The sequence below is a fragment of the Athene cunicularia genome (assembly GCF_003259725.1).
Source record: "Athene cunicularia isolate RWA chromosome 1 unlocalized genomic scaffold, athCun1 chr1_part1, whole genome shotgun sequence".
NCBI classification, from domain to species: Eukaryota; Metazoa; Chordata; class Aves; order Strigiformes; family Strigidae; genus Athene; species Athene cunicularia.
In genome coordinates, this window is record NW_020799091.1 from 72,666,744 (window position 1) to 72,690,471 (window position 23,728).

A 23,728-nucleotide genomic window follows, 5' to 3' on the forward strand; every position below is an offset into this window, starting at 1 on the left:
GTACTTCTCTACCCCACTTAGCTCACATATGTTCTGATTGGTTTATTATATCAGTTCTATATCGTCACTAAGAAAGGAATCTGTAAGTTCATGACACTTGTTTTCTAAATGCCTCCTTTAAAGATTTTTAACTGAAGTAGTAATTCTTCCCCCCTTCTTGAGAAAAGAATTCTCCCCCCCTTCTTGGACCATGGCTGATGGGATAAACTGCCTTGTCTACCCACAGAGATAGTGTCTGACCATCCAAGAGAAAAATGAGTATGTTGATTGTGGGTTTTCCCATCTGGACTCAAGACAAAGAAGGAGACATTACAGGAGTTAAACTTGCTTCAGTACCTGATATCTACCATTCACCTTCTCCCTGATGATTTGCATAGGCATAAGGCTGACAGGTATGGAGGGAAGAGCACTGATGTTCAAAGGTAAGGCCATCCTTACCTTCTGTAAAAAATACAATGCAACTGCAAAGGTGACATTACCCAGTAACGTTGATTGTTTTTTCCTGAGGTCATGAACTTATCTTATGTCAAACCAAGTCAATGATAGTCCTTTTATTGTTCAGCCATTTCCAGTTTGGGCTCTTGAGATATTACCAGCCATTCTTAGTCTTCTCCACTGTGGTGAAGGAGATATTTTACCCAAAAAAGCATATTTAAGTGAATCAAAACTCTGCACAAAAGCACAAAAAAGTTTTATATTGTCCTCTACAATAAAACAAAAGATGTTATTTCAGATGTAATCAAATATTTCCTTCAATGAATGTTATTTTGAACATGGAGAAGTTTTGTCAGTAATGAAAGCAAGAATTTTTAAGGTATCTTCCATACCTTCCAGAAAATTACGTCCATCATTTATTTGTATTTCCCACCTACAAAAAGTCTACAGAAACCTTTTATTTGCAAAATCAAGGCCTTATATTTCTTTTCTTGTAGTCAAATAAATACTCTCTCAACTAAGAGTTAAAATAGTCTGCCCTGGTTATATACCTCAAATGAACTTGCATGGCTCACTACCTCATGGTAAATGCAAGAAACACTTCTTCAAAAAGACAGGGAAAAATAAATAGCATTAGATGGTCAGTTCTGAACTTAAACTTCTCTGAGTTACCATTATTTAAACAATCACAATTTTGTTTTCTTTCTCTAAAAGGTAAAGAAAACCTTTCTCCTTTTACTAACTGCAAAGGAATAAATCCATCACGTTATAAGACCTTATGTCTTCACAAATTTCTTTCTTTCTGTTTGATGTCTGCTTGCAGAATACAGTACCTCAGAAAGTGATTATTTTGAGATTTAGAGAACCTTTGTAAGCTTCTGTTGCTGTTTCAGGAAACATTCATTTCTTCCACCATTGCTCACGGCCACTTCAATCAGTTGTTGGATAGCGAGTATGAGATTTGTATGGCCAGTTTTCAAAGGCAATGATCTATCAGACATTATTTGGGAGTTATTACAGCATTAAGAAATACTAACTCTAATTCCATTTTAATCCAAGTGGACCTCAAGATTAGAACATATTGTCTGAGGTGCTGTAATTTTATTGGGCTAAAGATCAGTTGTAGTTAGAGACAAACTGCAAGATACTGCTTTGTCTTTGTGATCCAAAGATCATTTTAAGAGTTGCATAATGTCAGAGCTCAAAATACTACAAATTACTAGTCTCAGACAAACTCCAGTATCAGCTGTTCTTAGATCTGTTAGAATATTGTCCACTTCATAGAAAGGTAACTCTTGCATGCAGATAAAAAAAGCGTACATCCCTACAGGTCTTCTAATCCAGATTCCTTCAAACATTTCTGTCATTGAACGTTCTCATCTGCGTTCTCTTCTGATATTCCCATAATAACCTCTGAATGCAACTCCATTGTAATTGACAGTTGTTTCTGTTGGATAAAAATTACATTATGCACAACATCTGCATTCAATGGTATTATAAATGCTGACTATTGTTACAAGCATGCTACTTATTTGGTGTATCTGTGATTAGTACAGATTACTTACTCTGTTATGTAACTGGATCATACGAGCTACTCTTTCAATCTAAAATTTCCTTAGTTGTTCTGAGCCCTAATTTTGTTGCTTGTCACCCTCCAGGATCATATGACTATGTACTTAAGGTTCATGTCAAAGTCACAGTCTAGCTTTCAGGGGTTATATTTATCTGTTGGGTAAACAGATTCTCTCATCACCATTCTCCACAGACTTCTTTCTTAACTCTTACAGTATGTCCAAAGCCAGTGACTTTGCTATTTCAGATGTCAGCAATCTTTGAGCTACTGATAAGTTCCATATGTTTTATTCAATTTGTCTTTCCTAGAAGTGCCATCAACAGTCATCTCAGCCACTTGTAATCATCTAGACAGTAGTTACACAGCTATGCTGAGCTCTTCCTCCAAAGGTGTTTTCAACAGCTTGGGGACAGAAAACTCTTCTTTATCTGTTAGTGATATTAAAAACATTTTTTATAGTAATCATTAACTGCTGTGATTTTTTATTCATATATTGAATATAAAGACCTCTAAATAGCAGCATATGCAGTTCTAGGGTGGAGGGAGACACAGAATATAAGGTTGATGGTGGTGATGATTTTATCTTTACATTCTGCCAGTCCATGTGTGATGGCCATAAGGGGTATTATTAGTTAATCTGCACACCACTACAAGTGAAAGGGGCACAAAAGTATTTTTGCACAGAAAAGGTGGTAAATATGGTACATTTTCGGTCAAATTTGGGCAAGGAATTTTGGCCAAAGGTGTCACAGAAATTATCTTGAATCTTGAGAATAAGAGAGTTGGCTTCAATCCAGTTTTGGGGCTCTTGGGTTTTTCTGTTTTGAGAAGATGAATGTAAAGAAGAGGAGCACAGACTGCTCTTGGGAGCCAGCCCAAGACTTGTGGAATGAACTCCAGGTGCAAGTTCAAAACACTTCAATCTTGTCATTTGTAATATGATTATATACCACATGCACATCAGTTTTTCCATAAATTTGTCTTTGAAAAGCTAAAATAAAACAAACCAAAACAACCCATGCCTCTTGCCTCACAATTCAAATTGTGATTCATGAATTGAGATGTCCCATGGTTTCTGTCAGAGTTTGCAATTATGTAGATATATTTATACAAAACCCCAAACACAATACTGGAAGGTATACATTTTTCCCCTGGGAGAGAAGATGGCATAACAGCTCACATTGACTGCATGTTAGTCACATGATAGTCACATGGCTAAATGCATAGAGTAAAATTAATAGAAGTCCTGCAGAGGCTCTCAGCAAATGTTTTGAGTACATAGTATGGAGAAGATCCTCATTACAGTTTTCTTTTTCAGTGATGTTTCCCCCCAGAAAACCATAGTTTGGGCATTCCTGCATCATATGTTACAGGACAAGCAGGTAAGAGTCAACCTTACCATGCTTCCTGGAGCACAGTTCACTCTGCAGCTTCTCAGGAGTTATAGGGATCTAGAGCATGCCTAACTAGTGTATTTTTTCCTCTAATTCGCACAGTGACAGACAGTGATGAGACACTGAATATGCCACCCAATGAGCTCAATTAATGATAGCCCCAAAAATATTGCAAATATTTATTTTCTAGTTTGTCAAGTTGACCAAAGACTTGTAATTTGCCATGAGATAAGCTAGCATCTGAATTTACAGCATATCAGCTCTTCCAAAGTAAACACTTCTGTACATGGTTTTATTCCACAGCAGGTACACAGTTGGGGTAGGCTATGTTGCATGCATTGTGGAGACTCCTCTTATTTACTATAAGAATGTGCACATTTACTACAGCACAGACAATGACTTGCAGATCTCCACAGAAGTTTTCCCTTTGATAACTTGCCCACATGCTTACACATGTAATATCACACAACTGACTATTCTGCAGGGAGTTGGGGTGATTGCTCTTTAATATGTTGGCCCATTGAGTGTAGATATGCTGAAACACTCGAGATAACACTCCCCTGAGGGTTTTCTCCATCCTGTTTACTGAGATCATTGTCCTGTGACCTCCACAAGATTTCTGCTGTCTTCTGGTTTCACTACAAACATTGTGCATGCCTTTTTCCCAGTTTATCTTAAAAATGACCTGCAGCTCCAAATGTAATGCACCATTCTGATCACAAGTAATATCATATGTGTCAATGTAGTGAGAGAAAAAAAAAAACAACAGAAATCCACTACCTGGTGGTGAGTCTCATCTGCAGCTAACCAAGTTTTGATATTATCTGAAGGATGTGGAACAGGCATGGTTAGAACTTCCAGGCATCTATACCTACAAGGGAGTGATACAGACACGCGACTATTAAATGTCTGCAGGATCTGATCAATCAATAATGTTTTGTAATAGATACACCAATTAGACAGGCATCTACCATTTCTAAAGCTGTTCTACCCTTTTTTGTTTCACTGCAGATGTTTTTCTTAACATTTTTCTCAGTTCTTCTTCAGTCTGACTAGTTTTTAGCCTGCTAGAGATTCAAAAGAACTGTATGGATATGTGCAAACACATGATTTACAAGGCAAGTGAGAGTTTGTGACATGCTACTATGTCTATAGCTAAAAAACTGCTCCTATACATGCTTTTTGTAATTTAAAATATTACTTATAAAGTGTGATAATCAAAAAAAGCAACATCAGATGACAGGGAGCAGGCACAGCATCGGAAAGAACTTCTAACTCATTTGCTGAGGTCTGTCAGAATTTGGGTTTGAGAGTGAGTGGTGTCTGCACAGAACCATGAAAACATTTTGTTTCATCATAAAAGATTAGTTGTTGGGTTTGAGCACTGGGTAAATTTTCCACTGAAAAGATCTACCAGCTGAGCTCTTCTCTTGAGGCCACAGTCACTTCTCAGTATTTGACCAGAATATTGGTTTATGTTGGTTTATGCAGATGGCTTTCAATTACATGTTTTGTTTGCCCCAGGAGAAACATTTTATTCTGTATTTTTATATTAACTCTTTCATATTTATAGTTACTTGATTTTTTTTTTCTACTTAAAGATAGAGCACAGAATAATTTTTTTTATCTTAACCAGGAATAATATTTAGTCATTAATTAAATAATCAATTTATTTTTAACATAGGTTCCATTTACATCCTGCACCTTTAAACTATTAAGGCATCTTGAGTTATCATCCTATCCTGAACAAGTTTATTTTTCAGTTCAGGAAAGCCTTCTCTGACATGTCAGTAGGAAAGTTAGGTAGCCAGCCAGAAAAGTAGTGGCATAGAGGCAGTTGGCTGTATTAATTTTTACTGAGTGTAGGGCCAGTACTATTATTTTGTTGGACTAGTATTACAACAATGCAAATTCCTTCCATCAGCCTGACTTTCCTTTTTTATTAATTTCTTGTAAACTGTGCAGCTTAGAATAAAAGCCTACTATTAGTAATATCCATGGATTATGAAATGAAATTGGGCAACTTGGCAAATGGAGTTCATCTTTGGTATGATTAATGTTGTGGCCCTGAATGAAGAACCTATGAAAGCATGCCATAAAGTCACACTGAGGGTAGAGAGGAAGTAAGATGAAAAAATGTCATTTATAGTGGCAGAAAGACATCTGAAAGCAGGGTGCAATACTGCAGCTCCAGGGACTGTGATGGGAGCTGTAAGACGACAGTGCTAAGGCTCACTATCTTACACTATGTCTTTACACCCCATACTCCTTTGTCAGAATAATAGTTGGAAATGCACAATTAACTGCTTCTTGTAAACATAATTTATCTGAGAATATCTGTGTTTGTCTTTAATCCATTGTATGGTTTGTTTACCCTCACACTTACATTTCATCCACCAGAAATTTATACTGTCTTCCAGAAATGTACACTACCTTCTACATGCACATATCAGCAAACCTCCAAGGAAAATCAGGAGACAAAACAACGTGAGGCTTAGCAGCATGATGTCCACTGTCTTTTCTTGAAAAGAAGAGGGAAAGTTAATGTTATTATTGTGGGGAAAGGTAGTTCATAAATGGATCAGTTATATATTAATTCATAAATATTGCACCATTCTTGAACTGCCAGAGTTAAAGATTCCTCGAGCTTTTTTAGGGGAAACAGGGGCTTCTGACTTCAGCACTGTTCCTTCCTCCTCATTTTAGCCCTCAGCCTTGCTGCTGCCTTGATCCAGCACTTTTCCTTGCTTCCTCTGCTCCAGTGGACTCCATCCCCTCCTTTCCCTAGATTTCTGCTTTCACATGTTGGGCATGGCCTGTCCTGCCACTGGATACTGCCATTCAGCCTTGATTCCCCTGGACATCAAACCCTCTGTCCATCTGCTATTGTTGATCCTGCTGCTGCCCTAGCTGCCTCTGGATTCCTGCTGTTGCCACCTCCCATCTCCACTCACCATGAGCCCCCCACCACTGTCTCCTCACCCATTCACAGCTGGTTTAAGGCACAATGAAAATAAAAGCTTTTTGTCAAACAAAATATTCTCTTTGACTCAAGAATCAACATTTGGTTTTCATTATATTCACCTTTCTTAAGCCTGATAGGTATAGTCCCAAAGAAGCGTCACCAATACATATTTATATTGTTCAACAAATACTACTGCTCTGTACCTTTCATTCCTTCCTCCAAAATACCCAAAATAGCAAAATACCAATGTCTTTGGTTGAATCAAAAATGTATTTTTGGCAAATTTTATTTTTTGTTTAATACCTAGTTTTAGAACCACAACTAGTTTGGATTGCTTTGAACCAAGTACTTTGAAGAAAAAGGAGGCAGGAACAGCTCTTAAAATGTTAATAGTTGGAGACCAGTTAAACAGTGGTTTTAGGATCAATCTAGGATCAAATTCAAAGAACAAAAGAATTGAACAATAGTTCCCAGTTTGAACTGATCTGTAGTGTAAACCAAGGATATTATGAATTTCCACAAATTTTATATGGAATTGAGAAAAAACTCACAAAATTCTGGACAAAACTGTGTTTAATATTTATGTTCTGCTAAAATACAAATCTATTCTTTATTCATTTTAAGACAGAGTTTTTCCCTTCCTGTCTTTTGAGATGAGGTTTCAGAAAATATATTCTGAACAATCTCTGAACTGTTTAGTAAGAAACCTTTTTGTTTGAGGTAATTGCTCTGCATCATTCTGCTAGTCCCGTATCATGTACACACCCGGGAGAAGAGGAAGCAGCGGTCTCTGCATCAGCTGAACCACAAAGAAGTTTGTTTCTCTTGCTGTCTTACTTTATGCATTTTGAAAAGGAGGAAGAAAAATAAGTACATCTATTCTTTTAGGTAGACCATTTTATGGTAGGGTTTTTTCAGATGCAAGTGCCTAAACTTAGTCACAGATAACAGCACTTTGAGACGAGTGGCTTGGTTTGCAAAAATGCAGAACACCTGAATTGCTATTCACTTCAAAGTGATCTATGAACGCTCAGCAGCTCTAAAAATTAGACCAATTATTTCAGGTTTCTATATATGAATAAAGCTGATTATACATTTATTTTTTAGCAGAAAGTTTATACTAAACAGCTCGGTTCAGTTTAAACGATGGGATTTTTTTTCAAGGGCATATGCTAATTCCAGTGGAGAATGAATGTTTTTCCCATGAGAAAATTAACAAATTCTTTTCATGTCAAAGGAACATTTCAGAACAAATATTTTAGTTATGTTTTGAATTATGTTATTTCATTTTGATGTTTCAACTTTTTTAAATTGAGGCTGAAATGTCACTTAAAAATGCATTCTTAAAGAAATATAGCACACTTCCTAGATGAAAAATTGGAGTGTCATATATAAGCAAACAAAAAGCAGGTCATTGCTTACTCTTTCAAGACTTTCAGCAGAATAATTGACACATTCCAAAATAAAAATACCAAATGGATGTTTTTCCTTTCAGGTTACTCCACAGATTCAATTTTTTCAATCCACTGTGTCTATGAAATCAAGTACATGACTTTCATGGATTTACCATGAATAATACTACTAATACCAGGGTTTTTTTTTTTCATCTAGACAGTATTAAAATGCACTTCATAAGTCCACTTATACATGTTCCCAATTAGAAGGAGACAAAACAATTTCAATGGAATACAAAATAAAATGGACAGAAAACTTTCTCTAGGCTTCAAAGGAGATATTTAAAGAGGATTGTCTGACCATGTGACCGCTCGATATAATATACCCACAGATTCATTTTATAAAAGCCATCAATCCTCTCCAAGTACAGGAAGGAAGAAGGGAAATTGCTGCATCATATGAATTTGTGCATATGTGCAGTATGCTCCAGGGGTAAATCAACATGCTGCCCTGAACACATGTAGATATTATACCTTATATGCAATGATGGCCTTATCTACCATAAACTTTTCTGAAGTGGAGGAAACATGCTGTGATTGTTTGGCCTCAACAACAGCTATGGCTGAATCTGGGAAAGCAGCGGTGTTGAAAACAGCTGAAGGAGAGCTGCAGCTGCTGAGACCAAGGTTTGGTAGGCTGGAACCAGGATGGGTGACTGTTCAACTCCATTTCCTTCTTCTGGTGAGGGGCTGGCAGGGAGCGAATAAATCTACATTCCTCCATCAGGAAAAGCCCTTCTAATTTCCCCTCCCTCCACTGCCCAGATAGCAGTAGGTTTTGGCCTGACACCAGGCAGACCCTTCTGCTGGCCATGCTGTGGTCCTAAGCTCTCTCTGTCTTCAGTGAGAAGAAAGAAGCTTCTCCAAAGGGCAATTCAAGTCTCTGATGGCTTGAAACATGTTCTCCTTCACTACAATGCACATGTGGAGCAACTAGGTTTATTTTTCCAATCATTTCACGAGTGAAATGATTTTGAAGTGAAATTAATCTGGGCCAACAAATGTGGCAGCTGACAGTTGCCAGCAGACCAGTGGGATGTGGTATGGCATCTGATAGAGCAGGCAGGCAACATGCTAAAAACCCTATAACTGAATTTACATTCAATCTATTGCAAAAATAATAATGTCTGGCCTTGTATTTCCTGTGTCTTCAGATAACTACATACCTGAAGCTCAACAGATTAAAAAGACATATTCCAAAATACGCAGTCTGTTGCATTAAAGATATTTATCTTGTTTGTTTTACTACCAATAGTATTGTTTTGGTTTGGTTTGGTTTTTTTGCTTGCCAATGTACTGAGACAAGTCTATACACCAGTATCTCTCCATAAATATAGCACCAACTTCCCTTTTATCTAACCTGACATCAGGAAACTGCTGCATGTGGAGGCATTTTTCTCATCACAGAAAGCACAAGTTTCCCTGGTTAGCACACAAATTTTAAAATCTAGTCATAGGCAGTGAAGGAAAAGTATTACAAGGCTCTTGTTTAATTTGTGCTGAAGTGAGATATAGGGTGAAAGAACATATATTTAAATGAGAGCTAAACCATTTCCTACCTCTGTCAGATAAGAAATCATTCCCCTGATATAATAAAAGAAATGTTAGACTTAGTCCTTAAGGACTATGTGATTTGTTGAATGTTATAACTTTTGTGCTTTCCTTGGCTTACTAATTCCAGTTAAAAACAATTGTAGAGATGCTTGGGCTGTCCATTGCAGGACAGTCAGGGGGGTCTAATGAGCTTTTCAGCTGCTGATCACTATTGTTTTCTAAAAGCTCAGAGTCAGATGTAATTTCCCTCAGGAAAACAGCCCTGTGCTAGACTGCCTTAGCACCAAGGAAGTACAACTCATTAGAACAAGGACTGCCTTTCCCTACAACACCTAGAGTTGTGCGAGCCTGGTGTGTGCCATGGACCTCTAGGTACTCTTATGGTACAATAATACAGCAAGAAGAGTAGATTCAATAATGAAGTAAATATGTTGAATGGTAACATCATATCTAATGATAAGGGTTATGAATAGTAAATACATGTTAACTTACCATCATAAATAAACACTGGTTCACTCCATTCACTCCAAATCTTGTTTCTTATGCATATCTCTTTCTTTACCCTCACTCGTGCTGCACATTTGTTTGCTGGCTTATGAAATGGATACTCATATTTCTCTGCAGTGACATCTACAATCTATCAAGATAGGTTCAGGAGGTTATGTTAGGTTGTTTCACATTGCAGTTCAAACAGATATAAATTAGGATTGTCAAATATCATTATTTACATCTCTAACCTAGTAGGAAGAGATTTTCAGAACAAGTGTTTGTGTCCAGACACAGTCTGACCCTTACCTGGCATGTGTTAAAAAACACGACTGGAAATGAAGGAGAGACTGGAACTGATAAGATGAAAGGAGGTATCAGCTATAGTAGGACAGTAAGAATTTGAAAACACTGATTCCCCTTTCATTTTTTATCACACCAAGTGTAGGACCAATAGACTAACTAGGAAACTGCAAGTTTCGAAGTTTTAGTGTGGGTAGTTCCTTGTCTGGTAGAATAAAATCTTGTATTTTTCAGCTGGCTGGTGGTGAGGGATGCCCACTATTTTTGTGACTATCTTGAAACATCCTTACCTGTGCTTATAAAAGAAAGCATGTCACTTCAGAAGATCAAGCCCACACAAGGGGTGTCAGAGTTTAAAACAGAGGGATCTCTAAATCATCACTTTTGAAAACTGAAACCAACTTCTGTAAACAAACGATGCTAAGAATTTAAGACGGAACAAAAAAGAAAGCAGGAGAGGAAACTCTTGCTTATAAAAACTAAAAATAATGTTAGGAAGTTGTGAAGAAATAGAAAGTGTGCAGCTCAGACACATAGGGCCCTAGAAATTTTGCATCTTTGGTGTTAAGAAAGCACAACGAGGTAGTACTATAAGTACTCCCTAGCTCTCCTCATACCAACTTGTGCAGTGTGGATTTGGCCCTGTGTACCATTCCATTTCTTTCTCTTACTTCACACTCTTTAAGACCTTTTCAGATCTGGTACCAAAAACAGGTCCAAAAGTTCACATGGTAAGTTTTTCAAAAGTAAGTAAACATGGAGGAAAGTCCTTGGGCTTTCTAAAGCAAACTGCAAATGACTATAAGGGTTAAGTGCTAACCAAGCACTGTGCCTGAGAACGTTCCTAGGGAACTAATAATAAGCTTATGTCATCATAGGAAATTTCCAAAATGTAGGACTGGAAGACTTATCAAATTATGTAGGCCAGCTTCTGGCAGTCGTGGTGTGCAGCAACTTTCATTCACATGTACCCAGAGCCTTTGTGGAGGGTGTCTAATACGTTGTCGGTAACTCTATACAGAGCCATCCCCAGGCAGACTCAGAAACCTGTTCCCATGCTAGATGACCCTTGAATTAAGACACTTTTCCTAACTTTTAGCTTATATTTTCCTTGCTTCAAATTTAGCCAGTCACTTTTATCCTACTCACAAGTATGATCCCTATGCTCTTTTATTTACCAGAAGATTGTTAACACAAGTTACACTCCTTTACTCTAGATGGTATTCCTCAGTCTTCCACTCCTAGAGCATGTTTTCAAAGCTTATGCTTATTTTGATAACTCTTAGTGATGTTCTCTGAACTTTCTTTGGCATATTTATATTTTGTGATGATGCCCAAAGCATGATTTGAAATTTTAGGTAAAACGCAGCAGCTAGAAGGGTGAATTAGTCACAACCTACATCTTACATGTGACATGTGTGTCATATATACTTGAATAATATTTGACCTTTGTATAATAACAAGGAATGATTGACTCAGTTTGTGGTTCAGTGTAACCCACAGACCTTTTTTAATTCTGCATTGCTGCCTACATGTTAATTCCTTATTTTATGTTGTCACATTTGACCTGTATTTCCTAATCATAGGGTTTTCCTTATTTCTGAATTTTGGCTTGTTGATTTCAGACTTAACCAACATTTCAAATTCTAATCTTTTTTCCCATGGTACTTGCCAACCCTTCTAGCTTCCACGTGCAGACTTAGCTCCCTATTTGTAAACTTTATCAGTCACAGTATTATTTGTGCACATAAGTATTCAGCAAGTCATCTCTTAAGGTATTCCGAATAAATATATAGATAGATAGATAGATAGATAGATATAGATATAGATATATAAATCATTATACTCTTACCTGTTCTTCAACAGATATCTATAAGCCTCTTAGGGATACCCTAACACCTCAACTCATTAAGTCTCTGCAACAGTGATTAAGACCTTGCTTTGATGAGGAAACAGAATCTCAAACTTTCTCCATTCTTCTCCCTCCTGTGTCTCCTATAATACTGCTGCAGTTTTCTTCCTTAACTTTGTCACCACCCTCATCCTCACTGCCATTTTGTGCTTCTTGTCTAAGTAACTACCATTTTAATCATTACTAGCTTTGACACTGATTCTCTTCAAATCTACCCTAACTTAGCTGGTGCCCTCAACATGTCTTTTGTTGTTGTTGCAGCTGCCTCTCCTGTCTTCCCAAACCATTCCATTTATGGAAAAAAACAACCAACCAACCAAACAAACAAACAAGATTTTCCTCTGCTGTAGCTGTTTATTCACTTCTGTGCCCCAATGATTTTTCTTTGCTTTCCTCCTCTATGTTTATATCCCGCAGATGTATACAAAGCAAAGGAGCAGCTGTGTAAGACAAGGAAAATAAGAAAGTTTTATTCCATTTAAGTAAGATTGCTGAACTATTTTATGTATTTGACATTTCCTTCCAGAGAGTGGAAGGTGTTAGGAAGCTAGAATCAGGAGCTGCAGTGACCACATGAACACTGTAGATTGTAGGATCCCCCTGTTCACCCTGGGCATATCCCAGCCCTGCAGTGGGAGGGGACCCCTTAGTCCCATCCCTCCACAATTCCACCTCCCTTGTTCTGAGTCTTGAAATAGGAAGGAAATCTGTGTGCATGGGCAGGAAGGCATCAGAAGTGCTCTAGCACAATGATGAACAGGATACCAAGAATTCAGCACGAACATCCCTTGCTCCCTCTGCTCACTGCCTTTTGTGATTAGAAGCTTTGTGAATGGACAGGGACAAGACCCTGGATGCCTCTGGCAAGGGTTTTATGTATTAGACTTGGAAATGGTTTAGGGAGTGATAATTATTTGCAGAAGTGGCCTAGAAGGAGGCTAATCTGTCTGTCTGCTGGGAAAATCACAAAGAGGACTGAGAACTTTGGCATGTCCATGTCAGACCTGAGCTCCTTTTCCACATGCTGCAATAAAGGAACATGGGAAGAGCCAGCCCTGTTCTGGAAGCTGCCTACCAGTATTAGCACTGCATCTGAATTAATAAACCTTGCTGTAATTTATGAAGATAACAATATGTGATCGATAATGTGTCTGCCTCATTGCACTTCTCCTCTCTACTGTGTTTAACAGAGTCAATACATATCAATTTAGCCATACATTCTCTCAGAGTTGAATTGTCTTTTAAATGTTTGCAGCCACCCTAGATAAGCCTTTTATTGTTAGAGTACTGTGCACTGAGGTGTGTGTTTTAGCTGAGATTTAGGTTCTTTAACAAAACAGCTTGAATGAAAACAATAAAGATTCAGAAAATTCACATTCCAATATACACCTGAATTTCATACTTATTGTATTCTGAATTAAACGCTTGGCTTTCTATTCTTTGGGAGTTCAAATACGAACCTGCATGAAAACTTTTCAGCTCTTATTTCTAGGTAATTTTAAAATGCCGCCAGGTGACAGCATATTTCTGTTATACCAGACAGCATAACATAAATTATATCACTGTTATATTTCTTACTGATAAGACTAAGAGAAGCTGCTGATATGCCTTGAAATATTTTGAAATATATATAATGTATGCAAACAACAGGGATGATATTTTAGTGATGTATGTAGAAATAGCAACAAAATTTTTTTCCTTAAAAAATGTTATTAAAGTAGCTGCTAAACTTTTCTTTTAATCAGTACTCCTTTTTCTATAACAAAAGTCAACAATATGATATTAATGTACAATTACAATTCAAGAATAAAAGAAAAAATCTACTGCAATGCAAACATGACTCTGAAAGATCTCATAAAATGTGTTGATATTCCATTTTTGACCAGAAAGACAAGAAAAGTTGGATTATTCAGGAAAGACCTTGGGATTTCTTTAAAGCTTGTTTGAGTTTTAATTTTGTTAAATTCAAGGGATGTCTAGTTTTTATGGAAGTTATTTTGCACGGGTTAAGTGTATTACCAAAAAACTGATTACCTTACGATCTGTTATTTTCACTTGATACAAAAAGCATTTGTTACTTGCAGAACCAATAGTAGGCGGGGGTTTCCAGTGAATTTTAATACTTCTGTTTTCAAGGGAAACTGAGACGTTGACCGGCGGGTTCAGTTTCTCTGAAAAAAAGAGCACAGAGAGACTTTGTATACCTCATGTTCTTTCTCATATTTATGCTGATGCAAAAGAAATGCAGTGTGTTAGTCCTTAAAATACACAGCGGACTATTTTGGAGTTTATAACAGCCAAAGAAGGCATTCAGTGAGTTACACATTTTCTTTAAAAGCACTGCTCACTAAGTGGCATCCATTTCTGCCTCAAAATAAAAGGATTCTCCTTTTTTTTCCCCCATATTTTTCCAGGGAAGGTAGCAAGGATGGGTGGGAGGAGAGGGCCCTTTGAGTTCACTCTCTAGAGTCTGTGTGGGTGTTGAGGAGACCTCTGAGTTGCTACAGGCTCCCTTCCATGTAGGATACATGTGTCTTGTGGGATACCCCAAGTCTGCCCTTAAGCCTAATACTATAACTTTGAATAAAATGGAATTTCATCTCTCACTAAGGGGTTAGTGAAGGAGTACCAGCTCCTGACAGGTCTTATTCAATATATGAATTTTGTTACAGATGCTTAAGAAATCTGTCTACCTCTCCTGTAAATGAACAGGTGAGCACTAGCTATGGAAGAAGGAAGATGTGCTTAGGAGTTGTAAATGAACAAAAAAAAAATCCCACTCCCACTACTGTGCTCCAGTCATGAAGTGCAAGAATTGTGATGGCAATTTTTTTTTTTTAGGGAGGGATGAGGTACAGTGTCAGAAGTAAGGTACAGTTGGATTCCCAGGATTTTAACCTTTGGTTTAGATAAGCAAGTGTACAGTTGCTTTCTAGCATGGTGAGTGTTAAGGCACTGATTCTGGGTGTGTGCTGGAGTACTCAAGCACCCTCAGCCCTCCCTGCTCTTGCATTGTTGCGAAGGGAGGAACCGCAGCTGGAGTTTTCTGAAAAAGCCCTCTCATCAGAGGCAGAAGTGCATGGCATATCCCTGTGAACAGGGTCAACGAGGTGTGGAGCTGATATGGTTGCAATTTAGTGCCAGAGACAGAGAGAGTGAGTGGTAGCATCACTGGTCCATGAAGCCACTGTGCTCACTCTGTGTGGCTCTGTGACCTTGTGTCTCTCCACAAGGGTGTATGTCACACTGGGTGTTTAATTTTTTGCTTCTTTTTCCTTCCCCTCCCTGAGAAGTCTCCTCTTTGAGCAATGATCCCATAAAGTCAGCAAAATCATCTATTCCAGGGCTACATTGGGCTTGTAAAATTGTTTTCTTCTGACTGTCTCCAAAGCTGTTGCAGGTGCTGTGACCAACACCTGCCTTTGAGTGTGGAGGCACGCCATGAGCCATGAAAGGTGAGGAGAGTAAGCAACGGCTTTTTTTTTTTGTTTAGTCTCTGAAGTACTATTCCCAGAGCATCTCCCCCTTCTGTGAGTATGCCAAGAGTAGAAAACAACTTTTTTTCCTCCCTTTCGTCACCTCTCCTCTGGAAACTTCTTTCAGCCCCCACACAGAGAAAGCCAGGACTGATTATATTTGGGCTGACTGAAGCACAGGGTGTGTACGAATCCTGTTTTGTCAGACCATATGCCATGTTACTGGAGGGAAACTTAGATAGCAGGGCCTGGTAAATCACAGCAGGACAGTGGACCTCCAGGAGCTCCAGGACTGTGCAAGGGCTAGGACTCAGCCCAGCTGGAGGCTTTCCATTTTAAGAAGGGGAGCCCAGATACAAATGACCCTTCTTGATGTGTGGGAGAAAAGAGCCCTGGTTTGCAATGTTGGAGCCTTGCAAGAGTAAGTCCACTACTTGCAATACAAAAAACATCCCCTGCAAGCATGCTCAGATTTTGCTGTGCCCTACCAAAGCTGGGTAATGGCTTTAGAGGCAAGGCGAGCTAACGGGTTTTGTGCCTGGAACTGACACAGGAGTGGGAGCTGTTGGCTGAACCAGTTGTGACTGGTGTACACCCCTGATGGTGGCTAAGATGGGCAGGAAGGAAACACTGGCAGTCTGGCCTCTGCAAAGAGGAGTCAGTGGCTGCTCTGGGCAGGGTGGAAGGAGATCATGGAAAACGAAGCAGGGAAGGGACATCCTGCTCCCTCCTGCTTATTCCCCCACCCCCTCCATGCTCAGTCCTGGTCACCCCATCCCTGTGCTCCCTGGGGAGGCTCTGGGTGGGAATGTTGCCCCAAGAGTAGCAGAGGGGTGGGAGAAGGTGTGAAACTGCCCAGGTGGTGTCGGGCAAATAGGAGGGAACCTCAGGAGGTTGTCAGGCAAATTAGAGTAGTTCAGGCATCATCTCTGAACATTACCTGAAAGCTTTTGCTGCTGTGTGAAGCATTTGATCCTAAGACGGGATGGACTGTGCCAGTTTTCTGCTCTGGCATCTGTGGGTGGGATCAGACCCACGCAGCCAGTCTGGAAGTGAGTGTCTTCCCAGTCAGCTATGAAAACATCTAATACAGTCTTCCTGTAGATTAGTTCCACCCCTCCTCTCCTTTTTTTTTTTTTTTTTTTTTTTTTTTTTTTTTTTTTTTTTTTTTTTTTTTTTTTTGTTTTGTTTTGTTTTGTTTTGTTTTCAGAAAAGTCAGGTTTTCCTGAAGGTATTTTATTTTGCTAAAACAGAATGTCTTGCTTGTAGCTCGCTCTGATTGCAGTGTAAATCTTTAGGTAAAGCAAATAATTCTAATGTCTTAGAACAGAATAAATGAGATCTAACTCAGAATAATTTTTGATAGTTATGAATGAGTTTTTTGCTATCCCATGAGTTATGACTGATTCCCATGTTACAGGTCTGGAATATGATCAACATGTTCTTAATTTAAAGGGTACTTGAATCTGCAGTCTGTGCTAAATCTCAGGTGAATTACCCATGAGATTAATTCAAACTTCCCAAAGAAGTAAGGAGAAAGATTTTTATATGATCATTCAAAACTGTCAATAATTAAAAATAACTGTCAAAGTATTTGTAACTGAAAAATGGCATCATAAATTGAAATGTTACTGTTTGAGAACTTTCATATTCTTAAATTCAGTTATGAATGAGATGTGCCTATGTTCCTTTTTTAAATCACATTTTCTTCAGCACTATAAAAAAAAAGGAAAAAGTAGAAAAAACTGGAGAAAAGGAGGGTATAATGCTTTTCAAACTGCATTTTCTCACACTAGCCTATCAATTTTTATAGAGGCCAATTATAGATAAACAATGATGTAATCAGCAGAGAAAAAAATAGAAAAACTGTGAGCCATAATTAATTTTCTTTAATCTTTGTGTAAAATTAACATAGATGAATGCATAAACAGTTAGAATTAATATTCTGACTTTGCCACACTTTTCTTTTTCCTTTCTTTGCTTTCCAGACCAATGAAATAACCAATAAATGAATTTTTCATAATAAATAATGAGACAATACTTACCTATTGTCTGAGGTGTAAAAGCTTTGTAATAAGACAGTCGTCTTGAATTATTTATCACATCTCTTATGGTTATGTTTAAATTGATTTTTCTTGATGGTAGGAAATATATTTCTTTCATATGGCATCCAATGGTTTTCTTCCTTGCATTTTTTATATATTGCTGGCATTTAAAATCTTTTCCTACATGTCTGTGAGAAGGAAATATGAGTCTTGTAAATCAAATACTTAGGTACAAAACCATGGTTTCGTGCTTTTTTTCTATGAGACACTTACTTGTATGAAAAAAATATCTGGACATCTTCAGGAGCTTCTGCTTTAATATGCCAGGTGCAATTGAAAAAAGAAATGTTATATATGATACATGAAAGATTCTGAATATAGACTGCAACAAAGAAAGGGGAAAAAAGAGTGACTAATGTTTATTTTACATGGATTTTTTAACAAGTACATAATAGTTGCCTTTACAAAACCATTATATAACCTTATTTCTAGAAACACGAATAAGTGGTAGGGTGAGAACAAATGGGTCTTTCAGCTTTCTGAACAATGACAACTGAGAAGCACATCTGCTATTACCACTAAAAGCCTTACTAATCCACTTCAAAAATTGTCCAGAGTAGTAGCTGAAAAGCTCTGCTCTTTCTATCCTGAAACCAGGTGATACAGAAGGCAATCTTCAAGAGGCATGGAAAAATGGAGACAGTGGTTGGGTTGTTCTGGCATCTTTAGGCAGAGCTGGAGTTTTCTGAATCTGAACATGTCTAATAAAGGAAGTAATACTGCAATATACCAAGGTGTTATGTGTCACCTTCTTAACAAATCTGTACCAAAAAAAGTAGCATAAAATAATAATGAGCTTTCAGAAATTATTTTGATGCATGCTAGCTGATGCCTGCAATTTGAGGCCTGTAACAATTAGTGATAAAAGAAGCATTCCATTATACCTTATGTGGTCATGTTGTACCCATTTGTATATACCTAAAAGTCTCAAAGGGGGGAATATTAAGAAATTCTTTTACCAAACAATGTTTAACTTTGTATTTAACAAGGCCTGAGTGATTAAAATGTACAGAGAAGATATCTAACATGGAGAATAGATACATCCTGGCAGAAATGCTCAAACAAGGTGGATAAGAAAGTACAGCTTGTCTGGACCACAGACTTGGGAAACATCCAAGGAGAAGAAATTATCCTCAAAAGACTTGTGACTATAAAAGGGAAAAAGGAGTCTGGGGCTAACTCCCCAAAAGAACACCAACGACCACCCAAGATCCCCACACATGTGCAATGTAGTTTTGCAACACCAGCATTACGTAAATGTAGTAGACAGGCAGAAAGGTGGTGACTTCTTGGAAAATGTATGAATATTCAAGTCTTTAGGCTATCTAAAGGATGAATTTTTGGTTTAGTGTATGCACATTAGGTGGAATGATCCCACATGCATCCAGTGCTGCAAAAAAGAGTGCCTGCTTTCTAAACCTCTAAAATGAGTCTTAGATTGTTTCTCTGCCAGCTTTATAGTAACAGTATGTCTCCAAGCAATACAGCACATTATCATGAACACTTGGATGTCTTAACAACATGTAGGAAATAGCTGACCTGGAGGTGCCTTGTAAGTAAATTCTGTCCAGCCACTCTCCTTAATTACGTCTTCTGTTTCTTTTGCAAATAGTTGAGTTTTAACTTTAGCATTAAAACCAGAATGTAACTCAAGACGTATTATCTTTTTCTTCTTCTGCAATCTTTCCTATGATGAGGAAGAAGGAATTGCATAGTAGATAGTACTAAGTAAGGGAAATTATACAAATTCATCCTGAATGAAGTAAGACGTGATTTCACTTTAAACTATGTATAACCATTGAACAACTTACTTTCCTTTCATGAGTGGTATTGAAGAATTTATAACTCAAGATATACTTCACAGTGTACTTCTCAGTTTCTTCTTTTGTCAGATTATTATTCCAGGACAGAATGATTCTTGATTCATTATTGGTAACCCACAGAATGTTTTGTAGCCCAAGTGCATCTGCAATTACAAAGATTACGTAGAGAAAGAGAGGCCCCACCACTGTGTACACAAAGGATTTGGCTCTCAGCAAGGCTTGCACACATAGCAGCTCTCCCAGGAGCTCTGTTCTTACATGGAACAAGTGGTTTCTGAGCGCTGTTGAATATGACTTCAGCAGTGAGATTAACATTTACCTATCTGCAGCTTTCAAAATGTGAGGTGATTCACTCTTACCTGTCTTGGAAACCTCTCTAGCACAAGTTTCTGTTTCTTGTTATGGTCTGTAGAAAGTGCCTTAACAATAAGTTCAGACATACGGGATGGCTAGCATAAGATGAACTGTTACTTATTACTTTACTCACCCACTACATATTGTTGTCCACTTGTCAGGCTACTGTAAAACATTGTCTCACACTGGAAAAAAGTTAATATCAGCATGACAGGAACGACTGTAATATGTGCCATAGGAAATGCTTTGGGCCACAGGTCTGTAGAAACTGGGACTCTTTAGTTCCAAGTTTGGTTGAAAAAGCAGTTAGATCATGATGTTTTCATTTTGATTCTGTGAAATAATAGGAAACGGTCACTTAACCACTTCAGTGATGTCCAAAGTATAAGACATAAATGTGAAATTACATATGTTTAACAGGTTTTGTTGATAGGTGCTTTCTATTCCCAGGATGTTTGTATTTAAATCTGCTCTTGAGCTGGGTGCCTGGGTCAAATAGGGATGTGTGTGCCCTATTGAGCTTATTTTGAGTAGCAGTATTGCTTCGATTTCGAGGCAAGATCACAGATATGACATTACTGATACTGAAAGCGGACGGTTTGGGTAGGAGTCATCTGATGTCACTTTGGCTGGATACAAAACCAGCAGCTGTACCTGTACAAGTCATCTAGCCTTTAGTGGCAGTAGAGCAACTGTCACTTCTAGGTTGTGATTCATGTTACCTGGTTTAGGAATCTGCTTTAGGAGGATATGAACCATAAGTATCCGAGGAGAGATGAATCCTGCCATTCGCAAAAGCAAGTATCAACAAGAGTATATGAGGTGTTTGATAAATTTGGGTTAATATGAGCAACAGCTTCCAATTGATTAAAGTTGGGTTTAGAATGACATAATTGTTGTTTCTCTGATAACTGAGTATTCATTCAAAATTTGCTTTAACATAAAACAACTTCTGCAAACTTCTGAGTTCTCCACAGAATCAATATGCCTCTGTGTTCAGGGTCTTTCACTCAGAAACTATTTGATTTATCTTGGCTCTGATTGTTTTCAATACTAAATCCTCAGACACATGCTATGTATGCTATTGAGGGATCAGCAAAAGGACACCTGGAGCCATATCAAAATGTTCATAATACCTTGACTAACAAGTGACACTGGTCATGTAGAGGAAAACATGTGAATGTTCAGTGTATCCCAAAAATCTGCAGTGAGGTACCTGGAAAAAAAAGATATACACATACATGTGCACTTATACAATTTCATATCCATACAGATTCATTTATAATGCTATTTTAACACAACACAGGGAACAAGGTCATTTAATGAATGCTGTCGTTGTTTGTGAGGTGATATGAAAAATTATAACAAAATGCTTTAAGGCAGAGGTTCCCCCTCCTGGTTCATTCTGATGGTGAACTCAGCATCAGTAGCAGCAGTAGCACCTATAGTATGTGTTCCACATTATGCACACACCCAGAAAAAAAAAAAAAGTGAGTCAATTCTACTACATGGTGTGCTGGGAAAAGAAACTAATTCTAGTTGCCTGGTGAGGGAAGGGGTGAGCTGTGCTATTAATGATGTGCCAGGAATGGTATGATGTATGGCAAGAGAAAAAGTCAGGGAAAATATAAAATGAAAACAAGGAGCTTTCAAGGGTTTATAATTCAATATCTAGTGGCTGTAAAGGGTTCATCCATCCTCATGAGATGGAGCAATCAAAAATAGTTCTAGGAACATGTATGTACTTTATTTAAATTAGGAGAATGAGGATGGAAAACACTAAGCAAGTTAAAATATTTCTGACTAATATTAACATGACCTTTGTGGAACACACAAGACAAAAGGGGACCTGACAAAGGAAAAAGAACAAAATAAATCTTGAAGTAGCAGCAACTTTTGGTGTTAGAAACAAAAATGGAAATCACCTGTGAGGTAATATAAATGCATTCAGTTGGAGAGAGGAAACACAGGGACGGAGAAGGAAGATCTTTAAAGTCTGAATAAACTTGGAAAAAAACCAACCAACTTGAATCAAAGAAGGACATTTCAGGAGAGATCATTACTGTTTCCCAGAGGTGACTTTTTCCTAGGAATACCTTTTGTAGAGGACTGAGAGGCACTTCCTCCACTCAGTGTGCAATTAACTCCTGCACCTTGCTTCCAGAGGCACTGTCAAAGAATGCATATTTCCATATATCCCAACAGCAGAAAGACAACATTTCTTTTCAGTCACACACACAGGACTGTGTATTTCTAACTCTGTGCTACAAAGAGCTTTATGTTAACATATGGTGCTGAATTTCAGTCTATGAGTTACAAAACAAAATTCAGTGCCTGACCATTTTTCTTTTTAAAAAAAGGTTCTCTGGTCCTTTTGTATTTGGAGAAATGTACACTAGCCAAATATCCTTACAGACATTCCAGTTAATCTAATGGGATATAAATTGTCTCAATAATCTAAATAATCTAAAAAAAAATCCATAAAGCCAAAACCAAAATGATTATTGCTTTCCAAACAGTGCACTGTCAACAAATACTTTTGGTTTTAGTAGGAAAGTATTCTTAAGATTTAAAGATGGTACTACACTTATATTTTACTCCTTTTTTGTCTTTTGTTTATCCCCTTGCTTTCATTGCTGAGCTTCAACTACAGCCAGTGCCTGTTTGTTGCTGCTCAGTGATATCTAGTTTACAACAGTGGGTTGCTGGATTAAGACAAAGGAGAGGTAACATAAGGGGAGCTGCCAGCCCATACGCCACTGCAGCTGCAGAGACGGTAAGGGTTTATGCAAAACCCACCTGGTGAAGCTGGGAAGTAGAGAGTCAGGGCAAGAAAACTGAAAGTAGCAAAACCAGCCTTCACAAAACTTAGCTGTTACTTGGGGTGTGGGGAAAATGAACTATTTAATTGTAAAAATTCAGGAGACCTGAGATTTTCCTAAAATGTAGATCTGTTCATTGTTCGTGTCTAAATAAAGTAATTTTTGAAACGTTTGTGGGGCTGGTTATTATGTCTTCATAAATACAGAAGTAAACATTTTAAGAAACAGAATTTTTTAATATTGTCCTTGAAAAAAGTAGTAAAATTGTCCAAAAAGACAGTTTAAAGTGCCTTTGTAAAATATATTGTGCCTAATTTAGAGGGTAAATTCAATCATTAAGCAATGAAATCTTTTATTCATGGTTCTGATGCACAGTCCTAACTAAGGGGAATCACTAGGACTGTTTGTCTGATTAAGACTACCTAAAACTTATGCTTCATTTAAGGCTGTTAATTCATATTTTTCAAAGCCCCCATATTTGATAGCAGACCATGTAGAAATTGATTAAGGAATCATGAAATAAACAATATATGTCAAATACATTTTAGAGGTCTGGGTAGCTGAAGAATAAATACAACATATAATTTTCAGTCTTTATTCAAAACTTACCTTCACTTTAATGCTTGATAAATCCTGGATACCTATTCATCTGTTGGGCTGAGAAGGAGGAGAGATCAGCACTGAAGAATGTCTTGATTTAAGATTATAATGAGAAATTGAGTCAAGAGACTTCCCTTTTTGCAAGACACCCTCTCAGAAAAGCCCGTTCCCAGTGCCACTTCCCACTGTGGGACAGAAGCACACCTCTGAATACACGAACACTAACTGGAACTTTACCCAAGTTCTTCGAAATACCTTGAAAGAGGCACACCTCTGGATGACTAACTCAGTGGTCAGAGCTGTTACTATTTTTTCTCTCCGCATATGGAAGAGAAAGATTTCAAAACTTTTTGCATACTGTAATGAGCCTTTATCTTTTAAGAAAAAGATTAGAGAAGAAATTAGATCACATAGTGCAAGTGGTGGCTATGAAATTTAAATCCCAGAAAGATCATACCCTACTTGTCATTGT

The 23,728-nt window shown here is 37.8% G+C and overlaps 1 protein-coding gene across 1 annotated transcript; it reads right to left on the bottom strand.

Annotated features, from left to right (window-relative positions):
* Window positions 1-1,631: 1,631 nt before the first annotated feature.
* LOC113484655 (interleukin-5 receptor subunit alpha-like) lies at window positions 1,632-20,070 on the bottom strand. The gene is made up of 10 exons (XM_026857125.1): window positions 19,968-20,070; window positions 19,469-19,623; window positions 19,197-19,344; window positions 17,871-17,979; window positions 17,598-17,785; window positions 14,111-14,247; window positions 9,868-10,012; window positions 5,836-5,923; window positions 4,183-4,273; window positions 1,632-1,882 (listed from the first exon to the last, which is right to left on the bottom strand). The coding sequence occupies exons 1-10, from the start codon at window positions 20,068-20,070 to the stop codon at window positions 1,799-1,801; spliced, it is 1,248 nt and encodes a 415-aa protein (XP_026712926.1). The 3' UTR covers window positions 1,632-1,798.
* Window positions 20,071-23,728: the final 3,658 nt, after the last annotated feature.

What these genes read in the sequence shown, in the direction of transcription:
- LOC113484655 (XM_026857125.1), bottom strand. Translation starts at nt 20,070, where the DNA reads ATGGCACATATTACAGTCGTTCCTGTCATGCTGATATTAACTTTTTTC. An exon ending in ATACCACTCATGAAAGGAAA is followed by an intron (nt 19,345 to 19,468) that starts GTAAGTTGTTCA and finishes TCCTCATCATAG; the next exon opens with GAAAGATTGCAGAAGAAGAA. An exon ending in ACCAGTGTTTATTTATGATG is followed by an intron (nt 5,924 to 9,867) that starts GTAAGTTAACAT and finishes CTTCTTTTCAAG; the next exon opens with AAAAGACAGTGGACATCATG.